This window comes from Quercus robur, chromosome 6, assembly GCF_932294415.1.
Source record: "Quercus robur chromosome 6, dhQueRobu3.1, whole genome shotgun sequence".
Taxonomy (NCBI): Eukaryota; Viridiplantae; Streptophyta; class Magnoliopsida; order Fagales; family Fagaceae; genus Quercus; species Quercus robur.
The window spans coordinates 8,639,583-8,658,102 of NC_065539.1; the positions used below are offsets into that span (position 1 = coordinate 8,639,583).

Below are 18,520 nucleotides of genomic sequence, written 5' to 3' on the forward strand. Positions count from 1 at the left end.
ATCTTTTGCCAAGGCCTTGGTAAATGGATCTGCAAGATTATTATTAGATTTAATATAATCCACAGTTATGATGCCACTACTCAAATAAGATTGCACGGTACTGTGCTTTCTTCTTATAGGTCTGGATTTACCGTTGTAGTAACGGTTTTTAACTCTACCAATTGCGACAGTGCTATCACAATGAATTAATATATGTGGAATTGGCTTTTCCCAAAGTGGAATTTCATATAACAAATCTCTAAGCCAATTTGCCTCTTCACTAGCTGAAGCTAATGCTATTAATTCAGCTTCCATTGTTAAATTAGCAATTATCGTTTGCTTTTTAGATTTCCAACAAATAGCACCACTACCTAAAGTAAAAATATAACCAGTGGTAGAGAGAGAATCACCTGACAAAGTATTCCAATCGGCATCACTAAAAGTTTCAATCACAAAAGGGTATTTTTTATAAAATAAGCCATAGTTTTTGGTACCAATTAAATATCTCATAACTCGCTCAATAGCTAGCCAATGATCTTTACTAGGTTTGCTAGTAAATCTGCTAAGCACTCCTACTGCATATGCAATGTCAGGTCTAGTACAATCAGTAGCATAACGCAAACTACCAATGATACTAGCATAATCCTTTTGATTAAAAATCTCATCATCATTATTCACAGGAAATAAATGAACACTAGAATCAAAAGGAGTAGCTACACTTTTGTGATCATGAAAATTATATTTTCTCAATATTTTCTCAACGTAATGTGATTGATCAAGATATATTCCATCACATGTTTTTGTAATTTTCATGCCCAAAATAAAATTAGCCTCACCAAGATCTTTCATATCAAAATGGCTTTTAAACATATTTTTTGTTTCATTTATAACATGCATATTTGAGCCAAAAATCAACATATCATCCACATAGAGGCTAATAATAACATGTAAATTATTCCATGATTTAGAATAAATACATTTATCACATTCATTTGATTTATAACCATTCTCAATCATGCAGGAATCAAACTTTTCATGCTACTGCTTAGGTGCTTGTTTTAAGCCATATAGGGATTTAGTTAGCTTACATACCTTGCTTTCTTGGCTAGGCTCTACAAAGCCTTCGGGTTGGTCCATATAAATCTCTTCATCTAGGTCCCCATTTAGAAAAGCAGTTTTTACATCCATTTGATGAATTTTCAAATCAAAAATTGCAGCAATGGCAATTAACAATCTAATAGATGTAATTCTTGTTACCGGAGAAAATGTATCAAAGAAATCAAGATCAGCTTTTTGTTTAAAGCCTTTTGCAACAAGTCTAGCTTTAAACTTATCTATTGACCCATCCGGTTTCAACTTTTTTCTAAGGACCCATTTACAACCTATGGTCTTACAACCCGGTGGAAGATCTACTAATTTCCAAGTTCTATTAGAAATTAGAGATTCCATCTCATCATTTACAGCCTCTTTCCAAAATATAGCATCAGGTGATGTTAAAGCCTCTTTTAAATTTTGGGGATTTTCCTCAATGTTAAAAACATAATAATCATGACCAAAATCCTTTTCAACTCTAGCTCTTTTACTCCTTCTAGGTTCCATTTCAAAATTTTCTTGATTTTGTAAATGTGAAGTAGAAGAACTAGGTTGTGACAAAATATTTTCTTCACCCCCACTATTTTTCAATTTAAAAGGAAATTTTTCTTCATGAAAAATTGCATCACCAGATTCAAAAATTATTTTGTTTTCAAGATCAAAAAATCTATAGGCTGCACTATTAATCGCATAACCAAGAAAAGCACAGGTAGTAGCTCTTATACCTAATTTAGGCATTTTAGGGTCAGTAAGCCTTACATAAGCAAGACAACCTCATACTCTCAAATATCCCAAATTTGGCTTATGTCCTTTCCACATCTCAAAAGGTGTGGTGTGTGACTTTTTATGTGGCACCCTATTCAAAACATGACATGCAGTTAAAATAGCTTCACCCCAAAAATGTAAAGGTGCACCAGATTCAATTAACATGGCATTTGTTAACTCAATTAAAGTTCTATTTTTTCTTTCAGCCACACCATTAGAAGCAGGTGAATATGGTGCAGTAGTTTCATGGATAATTCCCAAAGACTGAGCAAATGAGTTGAATGCACTTGATTCATACTCACGGCCTCTATCACTTCTTATTCTTTTTATTTTTCTACCGAATTGATTTTCAACTTCTTTTAAAAAATCTTGAAATTTTTCAAAAGCATCACTTTTATTTTTCAACAAATAAATAGTTGTATATTTTGAGAAATCATCAATAAAAGTGACAATATATCTATTTCCTCCACGAGTTAAAATTCCCTCAAATTCACATAAATCGGAATGAATTAACTCAAGCAATTCGGTATTTCTTACAACATTTTTATGAGGCCTTTTTGTAATCTTAGCTTGACTACAAGTTTCACATTTTTCAAAATCTTTTGACAGTCTTGGAATTAATCCTAAACTACTCATGATTCCCATATATCTACTATTTATATGACACAAATGAGCATGCCAAAAATTAATAGAAGAAAGCATATAAACTGAACTGGTAGATGCTTTATTATTCTCAACATTCAATTTAAACATTCCATCACAAGCATAACCCTTACCCACAAATAATCCCTTTTTTGTGATTACATAATTATCAGATTCCATAGTTTGCTTGAAGCCAGCCTTGTTAAGCAAAAAACTTGACATCAAATTCTTCCTCATGGACGGAGTGTAAAGTACATCTTTCAATGTTAGCACACATCCAGAAGTGAATTTCAATTCAACCTCACCACTCCCAAGAACCTTGGTTTTACTAGAGTCATCAAGCATAACAGTTTTTTCTTCTTCAAAAGGAGTGTACAATTTGAACCAATTCTTGTCATAGCAGACGTGCCTATTAGCACTGGAATCTGCCCACCACCCTTCAACATATTGCACCATATTGATGTCTGTAATCATAGCCACTAAAGGCTCTTCGGTTACGTTAGCCTGTGGGACAGATTCACGTTTCCGAAATTTGCAAAATCGAGCAATATGCCCACTCTTGCCACCGACAAAACAGGATCTATTAAATTGATCTTGTGAAGGGGGTCCTTGGTTCTTATTGTAATTTTTATTTGGGTTTCCCCTTCCTTGAGGTCTATTATTATTTTTAAAGGCTCTTTTTTTTTGCTTCAATTGAACATTTCTAGGAAAATGATTTTTGGGCATATTATTATTGGATGAAATAAGGTTTACCTTTGTGGTGGAATTACCATTGCTCTCTTGTGTCATGAGTGCATCTTGTCCTCTAGCCTCCTCCTCCACACGAATGCGTGTGATCAAAGTCTCCAAGGATGTCTCCTTTTGTTTGTGCCGCAAAGTCTTTTGGAACTCCCTCCAAGATTGTGATAGTTTATCAATTATGCCAGCTACCACCAAATTGTCTCCAATCTTTATGCTTTCGGATCTCAATTCTACCACAATCATTTGGAAGTCTTGTGCTTGATCCACCACCGATTTTCCATCCACCATTTGGTAACGGAAAAATCTACTAGCAACATACTTCTTTGCACCTGCCTCCTCGGTATCATACTTGCTTTGTAAAGCTTTCCAAATTTTCTTAGCAGAATTGTAAGTTGTATCATAATAATCATAGAAATGATCGGCAAGACAATTTAATAGATAAGAGCGACAATTATATTCATCTTTTGTATACTTATCTATTTTTTCTTGATAGAGAATATATTATTCCTCACTCATCTCATCGGTAGGAACTTTTGACGGATTCTTGTCAGTGAGGATGTAGGAGACTTTGAGAAGACTCAAGTAGAAGAGGACCTTTCCTTTCCACCTCTTGAAATGGGCTCCCTTAAACGAAAGGGCTTGTTGAGATCTCCAACAGGCTCATTTGGTTTCTCTTGTGTAGGCTCCATGTGTTTGAATCTCCTTAAAATTGTTGGTGCAAACACAATAATAATGGAAATAACACACAAAGAGAAACTGAATAATACTTTTTGAACAGCCCAACAAGTGTCGTATGGCTAGAACAACATCTTCACCTCCCCCTTGCGCACATATCTAGCCCAATATCTGAGACAATTCATGTTAGCCCATTAATCACCACAATTAAAAAGAATAAAATAGTCTCTCTCCTTTTCAATGTGGGATTAAATATTTCCACAACTCTTCATCTTCCATATTCACTCCCACATCTTTACATTTATGTTATAACATTTACTCATTTTAATTATTTAATATTAAAATGTTCCAACATTATATTTCCCACTGAGCTCCAAACATCCCAAGGAATTTTAGCAATATACCATTACCTAAACCCATTTTGGTATCTCTTTACTTGAATCTTACCTCAACTTTGAGAATGTGACCTTGCCACAGAATGTGGTGACATTGCCATCGGCTACAGAGTGAAGAGCCCATCTGTAATCCTGTGCCTTCTTTTCCTCTCTGTGGCGAGATTTTTTTGAATGGAATTTTTTTTTGTTTTTGGTTCCTGGATAACTTTTTCCTTCTCTTTTTCTACCACATTGCCACAATTTAAAGTCCAATTTTGTCTTCAATGAACTCACGTTGTACTCAGGCTTTTTAGAGCCAAAAGATTTTCCAATTGACTGATTCATAGAACCATGTAGAGGTATATAACCAAATGGACATTCACTGGAACGATTGGATCCACTAGATGATCCCTCAACACTAGGATAGGAGCTGGACTGGGTCACTGGAGAAAGAGCTTGTATTCCAGGCCAATGTTGTGAGTACTCTTCAGGGTATTACTCTCAGTTTAAGCTTCCCCTACTCTGCAAATACTTTGAGGGACTAAGTGATATACCAGGATTCACTAGAAAAGGAAAACCGGGGGGGGGGGGGGGGGGGGGGGGTGGGGAAGAAAAAAAAAAGCTTTACATACTAGTTAAGTCAGATTAAATCAAACAAAGGCCTCTCTTGCAGATATTGCCTTTTCTAGTGCCCTATATATGGGTTAAATAATATGCAGTAGAAAACCATTTGGAATCACATGTAGTTAAAACCGGCGGGCACTGCTTTCTCTTGTGTTGCCATATAGTTGCTCACCACTACGTGCATTAAAGGCTCGAGTTTCTGATTCAGATCTTGAATATTCATCCTTAAGCTTTGGCATTTCTCTAGAATTGTACGGTCCACTGTACGCATCAAGATCTGAGCCATCACTACCGAGTGCCATCCTCCTAAATCTCATAATTTCTTGATTGTATTGGCCAGAATCATATATTGTGTTCTGCCGGCAACCTGTGGAGGTGGTGGAGGAGAAAGAGAGAGAGAGAGAGAGAAACATAAATGAGAGAGAGTCAGAAGTGAAACTTTTTTTTGGGTTTAGAAATAGGTTTAGAAAGTAATAAATGAGAGTAATTAATTAGATTCTAATAAGAATATTTGTAATAATTATAGTCTTTTTTTAACTGTTGGGTCTACTTAAACCCAATGGTTTAAAAAATGTGTAACTTAAACCCATCTCATATATATATATATATATATATACACAAATGAAGAAATTCATATATAGATAAAGATATGTCTTTGTTTGAAATAATTCAATCAAGTTAAAAAAAAAAAAAACTATTATTACATTAATTTTTAAAAAAGTAACTTGATTCAAGCAAAAAAAATTAGTAAAGAATATCAAAATTAGACATTATAAAATGGGCAAGTGGACCATCTTTTGATGAGAACTATGTCCACCACATTTTTATAATACTTTCACCAAAAATGATATGTGGTAACTTGTTATTAGTTGTAACTTGTTACCGGCTAGCACTGCCTTCTCTTGTGCTACCATATCGTTGCTCACCACTACGTGCATCAAAGGCTCGAGTTTTTGATTCAAAACTTGAATATTCATCCTTAAGCTTTGGCATTTCTCTAGAATTGTATGGTCCACTGTACAATCCACTGTACGCATCAAGATCTGAGCCATCACTATCGAGTGCCATCCTCCTAAATCTCATAATTTCTTGATTGTATTGGCTAGAATCATATATTGTGTTTTGCCAGCAACCTGTGGAGGTGGTGGAGGAGAAAGAGAGAGAGAGAGAGAGAGAAACATAAATGAGAAAGAGAGTCAGAAGTGAAACTTTTTTTTGGGTTTAGAAATAGGTTTAGAAAGTAATAAATGAGGGTAATTAATTAGATTTTAATAAGAATATTTGTAATAATTATAGTCCCTTTTTAACCGTTGGGTCTACTTAATAACTTAAATTCAATGGTTTAAAAAATGTGTAACTTGAACTCATCTCATATATATATAAATACAAATGAAGAAATTCATATATAGATAAAGATATGTCTTTGTTTGAAATAATTCAATCAAGTTTGAAAAAAAAAACTATTATTACATTAATTTTTAAAAAAGTTACTTGATTCAAGCAAAAAAATAATAATAAAGAATATCAAAATTAGACATTATAAAATGGGCAAGTGAACCATCTTTTGATGAGAAGTGCTATGTCCACCACATTTTTATAATACTTTCACCAAAAATCATATGTGGTAACTTGTTACTGATTATAATTTGAAACCACTAGTGAAATTACTTTTTTACCCATTATTAATAACCAGCCACTTAAAATTTGTTGTAAAAGTGTTGTGTAAATATTATGGATATAGTATTTCTCATTTCTTTCAGTCAATCCACTTGGCTCAAAAACCCAACTAATTTCAAATATTTTATTTTTTAAACTAAAGCCATGTGGTAGCTTACATGGATGCTTAGGTGGCATAAAATTAAATATTTTAATATCTCCGTTAATCATGCCATTTTTTTTTTCATTTATCAATTAATTTAGGAATTATTTTGACATAATACCAAAATGTTAAAGATTAAAATCATTAAACAGATACATTTGAAACATCATTTTGAAGGACAAGGTAAATGACAAAAGAAAAATGCTAGGACCACACAATTTCACATAATTTTGGCCACGACTCGCCACATGGCGAGTTGTGAGTAGTAGAGGTATGGTTTCACATGGACCCACCACTACACATCTACCACTCACAACTCACCACGTGGTGAGTTGTGGACAAAATTGTGTGAAATGGTGTGGGCCTAGCATTGCACCAACATGTAGTAAGTGAAGCACAATTTGTTATGCTTCACAACATGATGCTATGATGAGTTTCGGTTGTTAGAGATAGGATATTTTCTCTTAGATATTTTTTGTAATAGCAAAGATATTTATAGAGTTTGTTAGAAAAGTTTGTTAGGATTTGAATCCCACGAGTTCAATTATATAGCTCTATAATTACGTTTTGTTTTAAGCTCAAAAATATATTTTCACGCAGTACTATTTAGCTTTTCTCTCTATACTTTCTTTCCATACTTTTCCTTCCAAGCTTTCTTGCTTTCTTTCACATCCCACACAAAGTTTGATCCTTTGTAACCTAAACCACATCCCCCAAATCTTGAAGTAAATTATAGAGTAGAGTAGATGTGATCATCAAGTCTCAATCTCAAACTCAAGCAAAAATAAAATTAATACATCTAAGAGAACGTTAATGATATTAATCCATCTTTAATTCTTCATGATTTTGAATTTTAATGATATATAATACATGTTCTCTTGAAGAGTAGTGATCGGTAAATGTGAATATGAGGGGGAGTGAGTCTTCGAGGGTAGTGTTTGTATTTGCTTAATTCTTACCAAATGGGGTATAGTCTTGATCCTCAGGCAGTCAAGCTGCTAGGTGTGCTTTATAAGGATAGTGATGTGTGTATAATTAGAGGGACCAACATTTTATCTTATTCACAAAAGCTTTTTTTTTTTAGTGAGTAAAAAATGTTTATTGTATCCCTTTATTTGTTGATTCAATTATGTTTGTGATGTTGATATATTTAACAGTAATTTAGGCCTATAATGATACTTACAAAATTTTCTATTTGTTAAGGCTAATTTAAATATCTCCAAAGAAGTGAAATTACGATCCCCTTTTATGTTTTATGAAGTTGGATTTGCTCAGTTTCAAAACAATTGTTCTTTATTTATTTATTTATTTTGATAATCAAAACAATTGTTCTCTATGTGCTTATGAAAACCGAAAATTAGTTCATGTTTAAGAATATGTTCTTGATACCTTATAAAAAAATGGATATTTATCCTTTGACTTTTTTTGGTAGCTTATATATCCTCTTGAAAGAGTTGGAGACTTAATGCCAAAAAGTAGTTGTCAAAGATGCTCGTTGTTTGGCCAATTTTGAGAGGCTAATTAATTTGGTAAAGAGGTCTGTGAGCAATGTGACCTCTTGTATCATTATTATTATTATTATTATTTTGTGAAGGAACCTCTTGTATTATTTGAGGATGTGAGTTTGGTAGAGAGGTCTATGAGGAATGTGACCTCTCGTATTATTTGAGGACGTGAGTTCTTAATGTGAAAGCAATCAAAGCATGCCATAGTGGAGAATAACCAATAACCAACTATGGACTTCATTGCAATCGAACATGTTCTTAATAAGTGTCTCATTTGTAAAACTTACTATGAGTTTAAATCTTTTAGTAATTAAGAAAAATGTAATATTATGTACAACGTACAATTTCATAACATGAACGAGAATGATTGGTTTAGGAACATACAATTTTCAAAATATTTTTCACAACATTTAACATATAATTTGTGAAGAGATATTTTATGACCATAACTAATTTTACATGTATTTTCACAATTATATAAATGTGGATGATTGTGAGGGGTGGTTTTTGTGAAAGTGACGACTGATCTCATTGCACCCATGAAACATCATTTCTTCTTGGCTAAGGATCTGTAAGTCAAGATTTCGTCCAACTTAAGATGGAAACTAGATAAGTAAGATGAACAATACGTAAATTACTTAAAGCAAGAGGGATATTTTTTCTTCAATTATTTAAAAGGAAAATAATATAGGGTTTTCATGAATTTGATGTGTAAACGACACTCTCACTTTCCTATTTAACTTCCTTTAGTTTTCATATATATATATATATATATAATTTTTTTTTGGGTAAAATGCAAAACTAATTCTCTAAGTTTGTTCAGATTTTATTTAAGTATTCTAACTTTTTTTTTCGTTCATATCAATTTTTTAAGTTTCAAATTTATTCAATTAAGATATTTCCATTAACTTTTGTTAAAAATTTTTTTTTAAAAAAAAATTGGAAAGTATTTTTCAATCATTAATTGATTTTTTTTTAATTTAAAAAATTGAAAAATTAACCACAAAATATAACAAAAGTTGATGGAAAAGCCTTACTTGAATAAATGGTTAGTTTTGCATTTTATTCTTATTTTTTTAGCTATTGTAAAAAAAAAAAAAAAAAAAAAAAAAAAAAAAAAAATCCTTCAGTCATATCTAACTTCCTTTGCAATGGATATTTTTCAGTGGAACCCTCAGAGAACAGTCCAAAAAAATTGAGATTTTTTTTCTTAGAATAAAACTATTGTGAGATAAGCAAAGTTTAATACTTTTTTTTTGAGAAGGAGCAAAGTTTAATACTTGGTAGTCAGCGAAAACAGTTTAGCTTAGCGCCCTTAGGCATTTATTAATGAAAAATCTTAGAAATTTTTTAATATATACCACCGTGGTCAACAAGGCGGTAATTGCACCTGTCTTGTTCTTTCAATTTTTCCTTATGTTTAAAAAGTCATTTGGAAATATATTGTACTTCTTTTCAAGAATATTTTCATCATTTTTCCTCCTACTCACGAGATAATAGTTATTCAGAGCAAGATTAAGACTTGAAATGAATGGTTTGGAAAAAAAAAAATTTTTGAAAGGAGAGGAATAACTTGTAATCACAAAATTGAAAATATTGCAGTTTTTTTTGTTGCTGCTAAGACTAAAATATTATTACAAAGATTTAAAACAAAAATTGTTATTGACAATTTCTAATGGTAATAAATTGTTATTAAAAAAAAAAGTGAAAATATATATAAAAAATAAGATTCAAAATTAACAAATTCATATATAGATAAAGCTATGTCTTTGTTTGAAATAATGTAAACAAGTTTAATAGAAAACTATTAGTACATTAATTTTTTTAAAAAAGTAAATTGATTCAAGTCAATAAATAAATAATATGAAATTAGACAACATAAAATTAGAGGTTAGAAAATGGGCAAGTGGACCATCTACTTATGAGAAGTGCTACCGCTACATCCACTGCACTTTTATAATAAATTATATGTGGTAACTTGTTACTGGTTCTAATTTGAAACCACTATTGAAATTACTTTTTTACCCACTATTAATAACCAATAACGACCAGTCACTTAGAATTTGTTGGGAAATTATTGTGGACATAGCAATTCTCATCTTGTTGGATCAATTAATCCACTTGGCTAAAAAATGCAGCTAATTTCAAATATTTTATTTTTTAAACTAAAGACATCACCATTTTTTTTTCCCTTTTTAATCACTTAATGTAAGGACTATTTTGACACAACATCAAAATGTTGAAAATTAAAGTATTAAACTGACACATTCGAAACATTATGAATCATTTTGACGTATAAGACAAATGAGAAAATCATAAACATAATTTGGCCCAAATTGATAATATCTCAAATATGCATCATCACGGGTGACACTTACAAAAGACTTCCTTGACATTGAATTCCACCCACATATATATCGTGGGCGACATTTACAAAAGACTTTCTTGACATTGAATTTCACACACATGTATACAATTAGATATTCATAAAGGGTAGAGACACACACCAGACACCACACATATTACTTTCACACAGAAATCCTAAACTGCACAAATTCTCCACTTGACTAAAAAAGGAAAATGGGACCCACCTATTACAAATATCCCATTGATAAAATGCTAGCATCATAATAAGTTACAAAATTTTTGTCCGACAAGATGTGAGTGGTAAAAGTGTAGAGCCATATAGACATACCACTTTTTATTCATCACTTACAATTTGTCATGTGACGAGTTATAATAAAAATTATGTTAGTTTTCGTGGTCTACATTGTAAAAATGCTAAAACTACAACTTTTATCATGACTTGCCCACGTGATAAGTTGTGAATAATGAAGTAAAAGTGATCGTTCAATACACCGAAGTAAAAAAATTATGGCAAAAGTTATGATTCTAGCCGTTCAATTTTTCCTTTCGTTTAAAAAGCGATTTGGGAATCTGTTGTACTAATTTTCAATAATATTTTTGTCATTTTTTTCTCCTACTTATGAGATCAAAATTAAGACTTGAACTGAATAGTTAGGGGGAAAAAAAACGAAAGAAGAGGAATAAGTAGTGTCCATAAATTTGATGATATTGCTTTTTTTTTTTTGGGTTACTAAAACTAAAATATTATTACACCGATTTTTTTATATTATAAAATTGTTATTGATAATTTCTAATGGTAATAAATTGTTACTAAAAGATAAGTGAAAAATTTATATAAAAAATAAGATTCAAAATGAAGAAATTCATATATAGATAAAGATATGTCTTTGCTTGAAATAATTTAATCAAGTTTAAAAGAAAATTGTTAGTACATTAATATATATATATATATATATATATATATATATATATTAAAAAAGCAACTTGATTCAAGTCAAAAAATAAAGAATATGAAATTAGACATCATAAAATTAGACATTATAAAATGGGCATGTGGACCATCTCTTAAAAAGAAGTGCTACGTCCACAATATTTTTATAACTCTTTCGCAACAAATCATATGTGAAAACTTGTTACTGGTTCTAATTTGAAACTACTAATAAAATTACATTTTTACCTACTATTAATAATCAATATCAACCAGTTACTTAGAATTTGTTGTGAAAATGTTATAAATATAGCATTTCTCATCTCATTTAGTCAATCCACTTGGTTCAAAAACCCAGCAAATTTCAAATATTTTATTTTTTAAACTAGAGACGTGTGATAGCCTACATGGTTGCTTAGGTGGCATAAAAATAAACATTTTAATATTTATGTTAGTCACGCCATTTTTTTCATATAATTTGGGAAAAAAATGTAGAAATTATTTTGACACAGTATCAAAATATTAAAAATTATAATATTAAATAAATGGACACGTTTGAAACATTAAAAATCATTTTGACACATAAGGCAAACAACAAAAATATAATTGGCCCCAAGTTGATAATATCTTAAGTATGCATCACCACTTATCAAAATAAAAAAATAAAAAAAGTATGCATCCCCAGAGGCAACATTTAGAAAAGACTTCCTTGACGCTGAATTTGACACATATATACAACCTATTCATTGAGCGTAGAGACACACCACAAACCACACATATTACTTTCACATAAAAATCCTAAACTGGACAAAATCTCCACTTGGCTTAAAAAAAAAAAAAAAAAAAGGAAAAACTCACATACTACAAATATCCCATTCAAAAAAATGGTATGTCACACAAATTTAAACAAATTTTGAAATTATTGCAGCAACTAACCACATGTCAACTAACCCTATGAACCCACCACTTATAACTTCCCAGGTGAGTGATGGCCAAAATTGCTTTAAGTTTTTTGTGGTCTACATTGCTCACAAAATAACTTTCTTTCCAAGTTGTCCTGTCAACATAATATCACAAAATATCATTAACCAAAAAAAATATCACAAAATATCTATCATAAGTTGTCCTGTCAACAAATATCACACTCCGTGTTCCTTCCATAACGTTTTGTAAAATCCTAATGTCTATATTTATGTCCCAACTCTCACTCTTCTTAGTTATTCCAACAAACACCATCCTTTGCTTACTTATATCTACTGCAATACAACTAAGTGAGAAACAAATAGTGTTTTTTTTAGTGTATTCCATTACTATAAAATAAGACCCTTTTGAGATTTGGCTTTGTTTTAGAAATACATGGATGTTTTAAGACATTTCTCGAATCCAAGGTACATCTAATGGGGTAGATGGGGTTTGATATTTGTTCCACAGAGTTTGAGAGTGGTAGTGCCCGTATGTTGAACTTGTTAGACGAGGAGGTCATGTTAGCTTCCCAGAATCCTAAGAAACAAGATGGGAGAAAGAAGTTCAAAGAGACAATACATCCAATGTATCGTGGAGTGAGGAGGAATAATCCACATAAATGGGTTTGTGAAATACATGAGCCAAATAAGAAGTCGAGGAGTTGGCTTGGGACTTTCCCCACTGCAGAAATGGTAGCGTGTGCACATGATGTGGCAATGATTGCATTTCGCGGCCAGTTTGGGTGTCTAAATTTTGTTGACTCGGTGTGGCGGCTTTCGATTCTGGCTCCAACGACGACGAAGGATATATAGAGGGCGGCAGCAGAGGTGGCCAAGGCATTTCGGCAAGCGAAGTTGGATTGAGGTTTTTGGTGGCAACAACAACAGTATTAGTGGAGATGGTAGAGGAAGGTATGTTTTTTTTATGGATGAAGAGACGGTTTTCGGCATGCCAAGGTTGTTGGCAAAATCCCACTTTTCAAACCTAAACCCAAATCAACCCATTAGCAAACACGCGATAGGAAATTTTCAATACCAGCATTTTTTAATAGAAATTTTCTAAAAAATGTGTGTGTCCATTTGTTTGTTGTTTCAATGAGCCATGTTAGTTTTGTTCGGATTGAGATTAAGTGCAATAGGTATTGCATTGTATGCAATTGCTTTTAATGGTTGATATTGAAATTTGAAAAAAAAAAAATAATTCAATCTCAACTGTTAAATAATAAATATTAAAAAAAAAAGTAAAATATGTTAAAAGTTAAAATGTAAAATGGTAAAAAAAATTGTGAAAGGGAAAAGGCAGTAATTGTACGTCTTGTTCTTTCCATTTTTCCTTACGTTTAAAAAGCCATTTGTGAATCTATTGTACTACTTTTCAAGAATATTTTCATCATTTTTTTTCTCTTACTAACGAGATATTAGTTATTGGAGAGCAAAATTAAGACTTGAACAGAGGGGAAAAAAAGAGAAAGAAAAAGAATAAATTGTGATCATAAAATTGAAAATATTGCAATTTATTTTGTAGCTAAAATAAAATATTATTATACTGATTTTTTTTATAAAATTGTTATTGACAATTTCCAATGGTAATAAGTTGTTATTAAAAACAAGTTAAATATATATAAAAATACAAATGAAGAAATTTATATATAGATAAAGATATGTCTTTGTTTGAAATCATTTAATCAAGTTTAAAAGAAAACTATTATTACATTAATTTTTTAAAAAGTAACTTGATTCAAGTAAAAATAATAATAATAAAAAATATGAAATTAGACCTTATAAAATGGGCAAGTAGACTATTTTTTGATTAGAAGTGTTATGTTTGCCACATTTTTATAAAATTTTTGCAACCAATCATATATAGTAACTTGTTACTAATTCTAATTTGAAACTACCAGCAAATGTGTTGTATAAATGTTATAGAGTGTTGTATAAATGTTATGGATATAATATTTCTCTTTTTTTTTTTCAGTCAATCCACTTGGCTCAAAAATCCAACTAATTTCAAATATTTTATTTTTTAAACTAAACACGTGTGGTAGCCTACATGGGTGTTTAGGTGGCATAAAATTAAATACTTTAATATCTTTGTTAGTCAAGCCATTTGTTTTTTTTTCATTTATCACTTAATTTAAGGATTATTTTGACATAATGCCAAAATGTTGAAGATTAAAATCATTAAATAGATACATTTGAAATATTAGGAATCATTTCCTTTCAAAAAAAATATTAGGAGTCATTTTGACAAACAAGTTAATGACTAAAACATAATTTGCACCAAATTGATAATATATTAAGTATGCATCATCAGCAGCGACATTTAGAAAAAACTTCCATCACGCTGAATTTGTACACATATATACAAACAAATATTCATTAGAGAGTAGAGACACACCGCACATTCTTTCTTTCTTTTTTTGATAATCAGAGACCACACATTCTACTTTCACACAAAAATCCTGTACTGGACAAAGAGGAAAAAACACACCTGCTACAAATATCCCATTGAGAAAATGACAGGCCCCAAAAGTTTGAGCAGAATTATAACTTTTATCATAATATGTTCATGTAACAAGTTATAAGTGATAAAATTGTGGATCAACCATTTTTACTTTGCTACTCACGACTTGTTATGTGAATAAGTTGTAACAAAAGTTATAGTACTAACTTTTTATCAAAAATTTATACAAATTTTTGCTCTAATTCTCTATAGTAAGTGGTGAGTTGTAAGTAGGAGAGACATGAACGAGTTGTAAGTTGAAGAGATGTGAACTTATATGGACCCACCACTCACATATTGCAATGCCGTGAGTTATGATAAAAATCGGGTAAGTTTTTGTGGTCACCAATCAGCATTGCTCACAAAAAATCTTTCATTTCAAACTGTCGAAACAGTGGTAACACCACTTCACAGTGTCAACTTAACACCACTTCACAGTGTCAACTTAACACCACTCTCCGGATTCCTTCCTTTAACGCTCTGTATAATCCTATCGTCTATATATATGTCCCAACTCTCACTCTTCTCAGCAACTCCTTCAACAAACACAAACGCCACTCTTTGCTTATTATATCTACTGCAGTCTGCAACACAACTTAGTGAGAAACAAAGAGTTTTTTTTAGTGTATTTCACTCCTATAAATTAAGTCCCTTTTGAGATTTAGCTTTGTTTTAGACATACATGGATGTTTTAAGACATTACTCTGATCCTCAATATCTAATGGGGTCTGATATTTGTTCCTGGGAGTTTGAGAGTGGCAGCGATCGCATTGTGAACTTGTCAGACGAGGAGGTCATGTTGGCTTCCCATAATCCTAAAAAACGAGATGGGAGAAAGAAGTTTAAGGAGACAAGACACCCAGTGTATCGTGGAGTGAGGAGGAAGAACCCGTGGAAATGGGTTTGTGAAATGCGAGAGCCAAATAAGAAGTCGAGGATTTGGCTTGGGACTTTTCCCACAGCAGAAATGGCCGCGCGTGCACATGATGTGGCAGCTATCGCTCTCCGTGGCAAGTCCGGGTGTCTAAATTTTGCTGACTCGGCGTGGCGGCTTCCGGTTCCAGCATCGGCGGCAGCAAAGGATATTCAGAGGGCGGCAGCGGAGGCGGCTGAGGCATTTCGGCCTGCGGAGTTGGATAGAGTTTTTGGGGATGAATCGAGATGGAAGTTTGAAAGTGCAGAGGCCGCAGCTGTGGTTGTGGCAGCCGCAGCAGTGGCTGCTACAGAAGTAGTGGTGGAGATGGAGGAGGAAGGTGTATATTTTATGGATGAGGAGGCGGTTTTTGGCATGCCGGGGTTGTTGGCAAATTTGGCAGAGGGGATGTTGTTGCCTCCACCTCATTGTTATGATGGAGATGACATGGGAACTGATACTGACATGTCCTTATGGAGTTACTCAATTTGATTGAACTGAATTAAGCTTAATAGTATTGAGCTTAATTCAGCACTTTCTCATAAAAAAGAAGCAGCTTAATTTAGCATATAGAAGGGTTGCTTATTGGGAATAATTTTTATTCTTCATTCTTATTGTTTTTGATTAAGTGCGGTGTTATGGGGAAAATCATAAATTGTGGGAAAAGCCCCAGAAAAATGCTGCATTATTAATTTATATATGTTGGATGTGTGGGAATGTTGGAGATGGCGTAGCCATATTGAACAAAAGAATTATAATCCATTTTCCATGATGTATGGTATAATGGACATTTTTGCAAAATAAGTTTGTACTTCAATATTTAATCTATCTACCCATTTGGGGCATTTACATCAATCTATGAAAGAAAGTTGTTCAATGTCTTATTTTCATTTTTTTTTTTTTTATAAATTTAATCCAAATTTTTAGGAACGAAAAAAAAAAAATTATCCAAACATTTTTGTTGTTTGTCAGCAGAAGAAGGAAGTGAATCAGCAGAAGAAGGCCACAGAGCACCCAATTCGTTGAGAGAGAGGGAGAGAATTATAGATTATTGTTGTAATAAATGGAGAGAGAACAAAAGTTTGTCAAAACAAAAGCCTGAAAGGATAAAGTAAAAGGAAAAAGTCGAAGCCTGGAGTTTGTAATCTCTGTTGTTTCATTCAACATCATTCTTCCTGACTAATAAATATATATATTTTTTTTTTAAAAAACATTAAAAATAATGACACATTTAATATGGCAACAGGGCTGGTATCAAATGTTCAAAATTAGAGTCATTTGGTCCTGATAATTTCTTCTTTTAATTGACTGAATTTCCTTATTTTGACCAAAAAGAGATGCACTATGAGGTTGCAGAGGCCAAGAATACCAGCAAATAATACAGTTAATCGTGTTTGTTGGCTTGAGCTTCAATATGCTGGCTTGCTTCTTTAAGAGACAAAATCTCCTGCATGAGGAGGCTAGCTTCGCGAGATTCTCTTGATGAATGTGATCAGGAACCTTTTTTTTGGTAGCCAAAAGCACTCACTACCTTGGACAGCCTATCATGTTGCCTGAAAAATAAAAAAATTTAACCATCAACAGGCTGCAACATACAATGCCGCGTATAATAATAAAAGTATTGAAATATTTTAGAATCGAATTGGAACAATTGAAGCTGATAAGCCTGATATGATCTTTCTGTGCCTGGTGAAGATGATAAATTATAAAGCCTGATGGGCCTATCTTAATGGGCCTGACGGATCGGAACTGGTGGGCCTGTATAAAGATGATCCCCTGCGCTTTGAAGGCCCATTGCTGACAGACATAGTAAGGGCCCATGATCAGAAGTCCATATCGCCTAGAAAAACCTTAAGATCCAAAAATGGAAATCCTTGTTCACCACGCTCAGAGGAATTTGTATTAGAGTCTCACATGGAAAAGATTTGGAAACCAAGAAGAAAAGTCAACCCTTTGTCACTATAAAAGGCCTGCCACCCTCAGAAATCGAGGTACGCTTTAATTGACCCTCTCTAGCGCTCTAAGTAAAACAGAAGAATTCTAACTTGACCGTCGGAGAGCTTTTGGCCGGCACCACACCGGTGCTCTCTGAAGGACTTTTTTTTGCTTCTGTCGTGCAGGTTCGCTTCGAATCGCGAGTACGGTGTGACCCACTGGTGACAATTTTCTATCGTCATCACCTGGCAATAAAGCGGTCTCAAAGTCACCATTAAGCCTTTTCATTTTCAGGATATAGCCCTTCTATTCTAGGATTCTAGAAGATAATTGCATAATCGTTCTCATAAAAACTACTCTTAATGCTATAGAACCAATGGAAAAGCAGTACATTGTCTTTTCAGGTTTAACGTTTTAGTTGTACCTATTTAAAATGTTTAAAATCAAGAATCTACTGAAATAGGCATATGCTGATCGGAGATAATACAAATTCAGTTCGGTAGATGCTCATAAATAAGTTTACTCAACAGCAATACCTGAAATTATTGAGTCACTCATACACAAACAAAAGTTGATCCAAAAAACAAATGAAGAGGATTTTTTTTTTTTTTTAAAGATTGATTCCATGTACCTTTCCTATCTTTCATTTGAAAGTGACCTGAGAGATTTCACTGCATAATCTACAAGATCCAACCC

The 18,520-nt window shown here is 32.5% G+C and overlaps 2 protein-coding genes across 2 annotated transcripts; both read left to right on the forward strand.

The window, feature by feature from the left end:
• The first annotated feature begins 12,917 nt into the window (after positions 1-12,917).
• On the forward strand, positions 12,918-13,286 carry LOC126689821 (dehydration-responsive element-binding protein 1A-like). Its single transcript, XM_050384998.1, has one exon. The coding sequence runs from the start codon at positions 12,918-12,920 to the stop codon at positions 13,284-13,286; it is 369 nt and encodes a 122-aa protein (XP_050240955.1).
• An 854-nt stretch (positions 13,287-14,140) lies between these two features.
• On the forward strand, positions 14,141-16,766 carry LOC126732600 (dehydration-responsive element-binding protein 1B-like). The gene has a single exon (XM_050435545.1). The coding sequence runs from the start codon at positions 15,659-15,661 to the stop codon at positions 16,379-16,381; it is 723 nt and encodes a 240-aa protein (XP_050291502.1). The 5' UTR covers positions 14,141-15,658; the 3' UTR covers positions 16,382-16,766.
• The last annotated feature ends 1,754 nt before the right edge of the window (positions 16,767-18,520 follow it).

What these genes read in the sequence shown, in the direction of transcription:
- LOC126689821 (XM_050384998.1), top strand. Translation starts at nt 12,918, where the DNA reads ATGGGGTTTGATATTTGTTCCACAGAGTTTGAGAGTGGTAGTGCCCGT.
- LOC126732600 (XM_050435545.1), top strand. Translation starts at nt 15,659, where the DNA reads ATGGATGTTTTAAGACATTACTCTGATCCTCAATATCTAATGGGGTCT.